General features: G+C 38.7%; 1 protein-coding gene across 1 annotated transcript; it reads left to right on the top strand.

Moving 5' to 3' along the window:
• Window positions 1-576: 576 nt before the first annotated feature.
• Window positions 577-5,147, top strand: LOC110372901 (zinc finger C4H2 domain-containing protein). The gene is given in 6 exon segments (XM_021329922.3): window positions 577-769; window positions 1,101-1,272; window positions 2,398-2,552; window positions 2,554-2,568; window positions 3,244-3,402; window positions 3,735-5,147. Coding segments are annotated over 6 exon segments (717 nt in total). The 5' UTR covers window positions 577-710; the 3' UTR covers window positions 3,892-5,147.
• Window positions 5,148-9,331: the final 4,184 nt, after the last annotated feature.

Below are 9,331 nucleotides of genomic sequence, written 5' to 3'. Positions count from 1 at the left end.
ATGTTGTTATTGAACCATAGACAAAAAGCATAAATCGCAACTAGACCGTTAATAGAATAGTAACTTATCAGCTTTCATGTCCCTTGCCTTTCTATTCAATTAATAGCATTCGTAATAAATACATTAGACCTACTTTAATATCAACAATCAGCGAGTTGTATATGACTACTGTCTATTAGTGCGGATGAGTTCAGCTTGAAAAAGACAAACAGAAAGAGTATATGAAAATATGTATAAATAAAAATGTCCTGCACAGCTAACTGAGCTTGAGAATAACCGGTTGGCCCGGTATTTGGTCGTCATTATTAGACGGTCATTATGAACTCCCGTTCAATAAAAATATTGTGATATTAACCTTAAATGTCGACTTTGCATGTGCAATTTACTTGATCGTTTAGAGAGCACCTTGATACCTAGGTTTAGAAATCTGGTGTTTGTTACAATATATTATATTAATGTGCCTATCTTCAGATCGATACTGCTTCATATTGTTTTTGACTTCGTGTTAGTTTTATTTGCCATTGCTTTTGTGTTACTAAAAACGAAAGAGTTTTATTATCTGTACAACAATACGCATAGATAGTTTACCATAGTAAAATTAATTAGTTGTCTGTGGCTCATGCACGCACGGACGGGGACGAATGTCTGCGTTTTTTCGCTTTGTCCACTTTCGTTTATTTTCGTAATTTCAGACGAAAATATATCAAGAAATGACTGCTGAAAACGAACGCGAAATTTATCATAAATTAGAAGCCATGAAAGAGATCAGGTCTGTTATTTTATCACTTACTAAACACTCGAAAGGTTCTCGCACCTGTGGACTCGATCAATAAACACTTGACTTCACATAATATGATTCTTTTTGTTATTTTAGACGAAAGTATTTAATTTAGTTTGTAGATATTAAAAACAACAATGAGCAATAAATTATGAAGCTACTGTTAAGTAAAGAAGTGCTTTTGATTGGTAAAGAATAGGTATCAGATGCATTGATTCTATTAGAGGTTTAGTTTGTGTTCCGCACAATAAATAGGTACCCGATGATAGACAGATAAAATTGAGTTGATATAAGTGTGATGGTGTGTGCGTTGTGTTTCCAGGAACAAAACAATAACTCTGGAGCGAATGAAGCGCAGCATTCTGAATGAAGTGCGCAGCGGGGACCAGGAGGGCCGCTGCCTGGCGCAGTACAAGCGCGAGATGGAGCTGCTGCAGCAGGAGAAGATGAGCCACGTGGAGGAGCTGCGCCAGATCCACGCCGACATCAACGCGGTAACGCCCAGGACTTCACCTTACTACTCACTGCTGTTCATATCTTTCTTCTTCTCCTAACAATAAACAAACGATACCATTCTGAAAAATAAAATAATGGTCATTTGAAGAAAAGTACTGAATTACATATAATTCCAATGAAAAGTAACTGAGGGTGTTTGCTACGTTATTCAGTATGTATTGCCCTTCACTTCCATAGTAATAATGTAATAATAACATGACATCAATACATATAAATAACAGAGAATGAATATTGGAATGTTGTATATATAGGAAACACACACAGTGCAGAAGGAGGAGCTATAAATACAACAAGTATGGTGGCGGCAGTTTGTTTACTTAGGCGGGTGCTATTGTTGGCCCACAATTGTAACACTTTAAACTGTTTGTTTTTACTGTCAGTCTGCAATGACTAGCTCAATACTCAAATCCAGTATGACTTGCTCCAACTTACAATTTATTGTGGAAATCTGTTAATTGGTCATTGAAGTCATGATAAGTCATAGTTTATTGACATTTATATATTATAATTGTATTTTTTTTATTTATGTTGTTTTGTTTCCTTAACTTTCGGGAGTATTAAAAACCCTTGCGCACGGGCTGGAGCCAAGTGTGTAACGTTGTAATAATTAAATTGAAAATGTGGATGTGAAAGTAGATGAAGTTAGAAACTTTCAGGTGATGTGGCAGGTGTTGAGGATTGTAGCTGTTTGGAGCATGTGTAGAGTGTAGGCTTTGTTTATTATTGTGAATATGAGTATCGTGTATGCAAGCAACATTATATATTCTTATAACATAAATACTGTCTGGCATCAGGCTCTTTCCTCAAAAGGCCATTCCAGACTGCGTAAATGATGACACTCACATAATATTATTTTATTTATAACATGTTTGGACTTTAAAGGGACAATGACCCTTGAGTTTGTTTCGGCGTTTCTTCTCAGGGATCAGTCAATTAGGAAATGCTGACCCCAGCGTTCTTAAAATGACATTTAAAAGTGATGTAATGTCCAACTTGCAAAAGAACGATTTCATTTCATATCAGTAGCCATAATAAATTAACGAATAACGATTTAATTTTCTGAAGAAAACAGAATGACTGCATAGAATATTGTAATGTATCAGATGGAGACGGTGATCAAGCAGACGGAGGAGAGCATGACGCGCAAGCTGTCGAACGCGTCGCGGCTGCACGAGGACTACCGGCCGCTGAAGGCGGAGGTGGACCTGCTGCGGCGCCAGTGCCTCGGCCTGGAGCGCCCGCCTGCACGAGAGGAGGAGCCCCATCACGCCAGAGTATGTCTTCACAAGTGTGCCTACTGACATTACTTTTATCTCTATCAAAATTCACCATCTGTGCATATAACAAATTTTCACAAAAAAAATTAAGAAAAAGTCAGTGGAAAAAATTATTTGACACATTGAAGTTTGAGTGTCAAGAAAAAATATAAAAAGGTAGGTATGTTAAACAATGTTGGTCTTACTATGTGTCAAACACTTCTCTAAAAAAAGTGTGGCTGCAAAATGGACCTTACTTTAACGTTATAATCTGACATTGTTTTTTAGACAAGTGTAAAACTCATGTTTAAAAGTTTTTGTGGTTAGACAGTACATGTACCTAAACCTAAACTAACTTTCGTGGTGTCATGTGTGTGGTTTTCAAGATGGATGGGATGAAGCAGGTTCAAAATCTGTATATCTTTGAATATGACATGTTTAATAAAATATCATGAGTAAACTGGGTCTAGATTCTTAGTCTGCAATCAACAGTCAGCTGGGGAACAATGTGTAGGCTTATGATGATATAACAATCCTCTAACCTGAATTAGATCAATGTAACCTCCCATGTTGCAGTTTGGAGAATGATTGTGCTAGACCCCTCGGGGTTGTCGAATTGTTTTATATTATCTGTAAACAAGCTACATGTCGCTGTAAGCAATACCTGTGGGTTGACGTGCGCGGTGTGTGCAGCCGGTTCCCGGCGCTGCCGGGCGGCGCGGGCGCAGGCGCGGGCCCGCGGGCGCGGCGCCGCGGCTGGCGTCGTTCCTGCCGCCGCGCCGCGCAACCGCCGCCGCCGCCGCCCGCGTTCAGGTCTGCACTCGACCAAGATTTCATTACCGTCTCGCTGAGGTTCGATTATGTTTTCTTTTATTTTTGGTTCTCTGTCCGCCTGTCCTTCGCCTGCTCCTTCTGATACCCTCGCCCGCACCCGATTCATTTTCATTTATTCAATTACAGTTAATTTACACAATCATTTATTTTACTTTATTTTGAACCCAAGGAACAAGGTTTTTATTTACCTACTAATAATCTTAAAATTTATCAATTACAAATGACAAATCCCCTATAGTAACAAAATGTCAGTTGCACCCTTGCACTTTACAATATTAGATTGGCATATTGAGAAAAGAGTTAGTAAGTAACAGTGTAGCGAGTATGCATAGAGTATGTGTGTGTGGCAGGCAGCAGCCGCCGCCCATGAAGTCGTGCCTGTCGTGCCACCAGCAGATCCACCGCAACGCGCCCATCTGTCCGCTGTGCAAGGCCAAGAGCCGCTCGCGCAACCCCAAGAAACCCAGAAGAAATAGTCTCCCTGTGCTGCCGCGTCTGCGCCGGTAACACTTGTACTGCTCTAGACTAACATTAGTGACGTAAGATGAAAGCCGCACCCACAATCATAAAGAAACAAACAATTATAAAGAAAAATTCCTGTGACTGTCGTGAAAATAGTCATCCTAATTGAGAATCTCGCATCTTTCTTTGAAGTCGTCTGAAAAGTTTATTGATGTCAAAATAAATTAATATAATGTCACGTAAAATTTGGTGCTTTCATCTTTCTACTACGTTACATAACAAATAATCGTACCACTAGTCATTTGTTTATATCCCATGAACAGGAGCATCTTACACTGATCATGTAGGTGTCATGATGTCATCACTTCTCTTGAATCTGTATACATTGTACATAGCTTAGTGTTATAACCCGTACTTACGTTAGCTAGGTGAGAATAGTGCCAAATAAATGTTGTACATAAAGCTATTGCATCCGCGAGTCAGATGCTGAGACTGAGTGGACCGGAACGTAACTGTTCAACCAATCCATGTCGTAAACATTACATACATTACATGGTGTGAATGTTTGTTTTTATCACAATTCTCAACAGTGTAGTTGAATATTCTCAGATATATTCCGCTAACTTCTCTTTGAAATAAACGTTTTTATCCGTTTCTGTCATTCAAAAATGAATCATTTTGGCTGCAAATGATTTACGATTGCAATATGATTGTAGAACAAACTACCGTGTATGCCAAAATGGCAGACCAATCGCAAACCAATCGAATGTCGTTGGAATGGTCTTATATTAGTAGCAGAATGCCAGATATGGTTAAAAAACTGCTATTGCGATGCAATTTCTATTCAATTTTGAAATTATTAACTCAGCAGATTCGGGCCCCAGCATGTACAGTTGAGAGGTCATGGAGCTCTTGTTTTGTTAGACGTTGTGCGAAAACAGTCACACATGTAATATAAACAATTGTGAAATACCCAGTAATCAATCGGATGCCAATTAAAAATAACATAAGATAGACCTGTAAATATTGTCGTGTTCTAAGTATGTACGTATCGTATATTAATGTTATCAGTATTATTTATTTGTCGTATGAAACTATTAGTGTGAGTAGCTGTAAGAATGTCTTCTGTGGTTTGGTCTTTGATGCCACCGTTTTGGCAAAACGCCGTTAACCATAGTTTCAATGAGTGAACCCCTTCGGTATATAGCGACTTATGTACCTAAATTATGTACATATATTATGTACCTATGTGTGCACGTTTAGTGCGAATGTTTTATAATTAAATACGTTCTTTCTGTCAATATATTTTTTATTGTATTCTGAGTCCAAAAACAGGCCTCTGACCCCTCTAACATCTTTGCCTTTCAGTTTGGATAATTTTAACCATTCGCCCTCGGCGGAATAAGAGTATTGGTGGTCAACGCCTAAGCCGAAGATACTTAAAGTAGGCCCCTCACTTGCCATACTCTTTTGCGTGTACTTACTCGTACATGTACCTACTGCGTAGTAGAGTACGGTAATCGCCACTAATGTCCGCATTCTGTGATACGTACCCGGGCTCGCAATGACATGGTATCGCGTGCAGACGTCCATATTATCAGCTAATTTAGTGTTAATGTCATGTTATTGGTTCACTGAGCCGTCATGTGATCGCTCCGCCTGCCGCCAGGAGGCGTCACTTCTATGTATGTAGTCCTCATTATCTACATATTTATCTGTTACAGTTCTCTAATTGTGCCAGTTAACGATTCACCACCTTAAGACATGCTTTAAGAACTGAATCTAATATAACCGTATGAGGGTTTGGTATTAGAAGGAATATTGACCGATCGATAACATCTACCTACATATTAGCATAAGCTGCCGTAAGGGTACAGGTACCTTGAGAGTGGTGGAAGACAAACTGGGAAAAAGATTGAAATATCTACTTTTATTGGGTACTACAGGCTGTTCTCCGCGGTTTAATCCGCATCTCATGGAAACCACTTCTCATACCCGGATAGAATATTGGCAATATTCTATTGCGTACGTATGTATGACACCCGGAGATACCTAGTATAGATTCCGAACGGCGAATGATTTTTTCATTAGTTTAAAGGGGAATTATTCTTCTAAAATGTTTAGGTACTGTAGATTGTATCTATAGTAAACGGTGTTAGTAGGTATAGTAAGTTCAACTCAGTCGTGCGCGCGGCCTTTTGTGTGGGTAATCCTTGTACATATACAGTGACTTTGTGTGCGTGACAAGAGGTACAGTCAGGTACAAATACAGTTATTTCGGGGTTGTAAACAGGTGTATAAGAAAAATAGTTATAACGTAATTTAGTGTTTATCTTTTTATAACGATTCTGAATCGCTACTTGAAAAATCAAATGATGAATTTTTGGATTCGCTACTTTCCAAGGTGAATTATAAATTCTGACTCTCTATTCTTCTTTATTCTTTTGTACATGTCGACAAGTATTACCCCACATCCCTTAATCAATTTGATTTAAACGTTCATTTATGAGTTTCAATATTTCCGTCTTATTTTGGTCGATATTATGCGAAGCAATATAATTTTTTAAAATTCCCCACATTTTGTTTACATTATTATACACGATTACGTTTTTTTTCTTAGTCCACACTTTTATTTTTTGTCCGCGTACCCCGAGCTAGAAAATATGTAAGGAGTATTTAATTCATCTTAGATATTTCACGTCATTTATTTCTTAGACACTGTCAATGTCAATTTGAAAAGACGTATGAGAAAATAATGAAAAACTGTAAAATGTTATAATAAAAAGCTTTGAATGTTTCATTTTTTGAAACGCTACCTGACTCCTTTGAAACATTTTCTCCGTGAAGAACTAGACATTTTCGTAAACGACTGTACCCATAACAAAAAGCGATAAGAACACGTCATCCTCGGACGACGTCACTGTCACACGAATGAAAGTTGTATATTTACAAGCCGACGCACACATAGGGCCGCGCGCAAATCTGAGTTGAACTATCTATAAGATTATAGAAACCGTTCAATGAATGATCCTATCGATTCGATCGATTGCAGTAGCGGTCGGATAGCAAGATCAAGTCTCATTATTATTATCCTCCTGCGCTTATCCCAATTTTTTTGGGTTGATGCAGCATGTTTTCTCAGCCCATATTCTTCAATCTAGCGTCATCTCACAACTCTAGCCATGACGACATAAACAAAATCCATCCATCGTTTCTTTGGTCCTCCCTTTCCATTCCATTATATCCATCCACATTCATGCTCATCGCCTTTCTCACAACATGATCCTCATTCCTCTGCATCGCATAACTACCATGCCAGCAGGTTCCCAAATAGCTTTTCGGATACTTGTGCCACTTTCAAATATCCTCTTTTTCATGCCTTTAGTGGGCCTGACCGGATTCTTGTGTTTCTAAATGATGTAGTGAGTCAGTAGCCGTTATTTTTCCTAAATTTTAATTAAACCTACCTACCTAAATGCGATTTCATTTGACTGAATTTAGTAACTGCATCATTCATTTTAAGTGTAGCCAACACGCATTTTTAATGCAATAAGTAACGTGTAGTTGGCCATTGACATTGACGTTAACGCTAACGCAAGTGGAGCAGGTATGCTACTGCTCCATCTGCGTTATGCTACTGCTCCACCTGCGTCTTAACGCGTAAAATTTTGGCGTTACGCAGATGTGGCCAACGTTTTAATGGCATTTTATACAAATGGCATTATTAATAGCATTAAACGTTAAGGGATAACTCGGGTGTCGGTTTTTTGGACACATCAAAGGGTTTTAGTGCGTAGCTTAGAGCGCTAAGTGATGTTGGCTACATTAATGCCATCTCATTGCACGCATGCAAGGACGAGTGTAGATACTTTGTTTAAGTTGTAACTGCATTTTACGAGCACGATAATGGAATGGTCAAATGAGAAAGCTTTAGTTTTTAGAATTATTTTGTTTGTCTGAGTTTAACCTCTTTAATGTGTGTTAACGCGTTACTTCATGAGGATTAACTCTTTGCGTAAGTGTAGCCAACACGCATTTTAATGCAATAAGTAACGTGTAGTTGGCCATTGACATTAACGTTAACGCTAACGCAGATGGAGCAGGGCTTTAACGTTATGTCAATGGCCAATACACATTGCAAAATGCGTGTTAACTACACTTACGTACAATTCTGCAGAGTTATCCCTCATGAGTAACGCGTTAATACGCATTAAAGCTTAAACTCAGACGCAAAATAATTCTAAAACTAAAGCTTCTCGTGCTTCGTAAAATGCAATACCGCTTAAACAAAATCCATGACTCGTCCTTGTAAACGTGATTATTAATGGCATCACTTAGCGCTCTAAGCTACGCACTAAACTTTGATGTGTCCAAACCGACACCGGTGCTAACGTTTAATGCTATTCATAATGCCATTTGTATAAATTGCCATTAAAACGTTGGCATCTGCGTAATGCAAATTAACGCGTTAAGACGCAGGTGGAGAAGTAGCATAAGTGATGTTGGCTACATTAATGCCATCTCATTGCACGCATGCAAGGACGAGTGTATATACTTTGTTTAAGTTGTAACTGCATTTTACGAGCACGATAATGGAATGGTCAAATGAGAAAGCTTTAGTTTTTAGAATTATTTTGTGTGTCTGAGTTTAACCTCTTTAATGTATGTTAACGCGTTACTTCATGAGGGATTAACTCTTTGCGTAAGTGTAGCCAACACGCATTTTTAATGCAATAAGTAACGCGTAGTTGGCCATTGACATTAACGTTAACGCTAACGCAGGTGTAGCAGGAGCATAACCCGCGTTGCATCCAAACAAACAATAGTGGCGAGGGCGACAAAAAACCTCATCTCATAATAAGATTATCGGTTCACTTAGTTATTGTGAAAGTAATGATAGTGAGATTAAAAAAATTGCGACGCAGTAGTGTGGACGCGGCGGCCAGTGACCCGCGACCCCTCGTCACGTGCTCCGCTCGACTCGGCTATCTCCCATCACGTCATATTATGTAGAAATTACTCAGACGTCCGACGATTACTCGGGAAATGGCGGCAAAACAATGATTCGTACAGTCGGCTTCCGCCAACTGGCCGCAGCTGACTGCCTACTCTTTATTATTGTTTCTTTATTTGTGTAGGTATTCCGTAGCTGTATTTTTCTTCTTATTGAGTTATGGTTGTATTATGGGTCCCGGCATGGGAAAATATGCTGCATTAACTGACATTAAGATATTTCTTATTCTTAGTTGCATGGTCACAAACTCATGTAATGTAATGATATCATAAATGTTGTCAGGCAGGTTCCGAATAAGAGGAAACAAAAAGTAGTCGGTTCAGTCCGCGGCTTAAAGTTTTCTTAGCTTATTACGTAATCCATTACTAATACACTAATTAGGTAAATCTCAATTTCAGTGTTACAAAATCATGCAAATGTTTTTAATTTTTTATGTAAAACCAACCTAGTTATGATTTGATCAGGGGCCCG

This window comes from Helicoverpa armigera, chromosome 7 (genome assembly GCF_030705265.1).
Source record: "Helicoverpa armigera isolate CAAS_96S chromosome 7, ASM3070526v1, whole genome shotgun sequence".
NCBI lineage: Eukaryota > Metazoa > Arthropoda > Insecta > Lepidoptera > Noctuidae > Helicoverpa > Helicoverpa armigera.
Note: the sequence above shows the minus strand (reverse complement) of the source record. Positions and strands in the feature narration are given on the sequence as shown.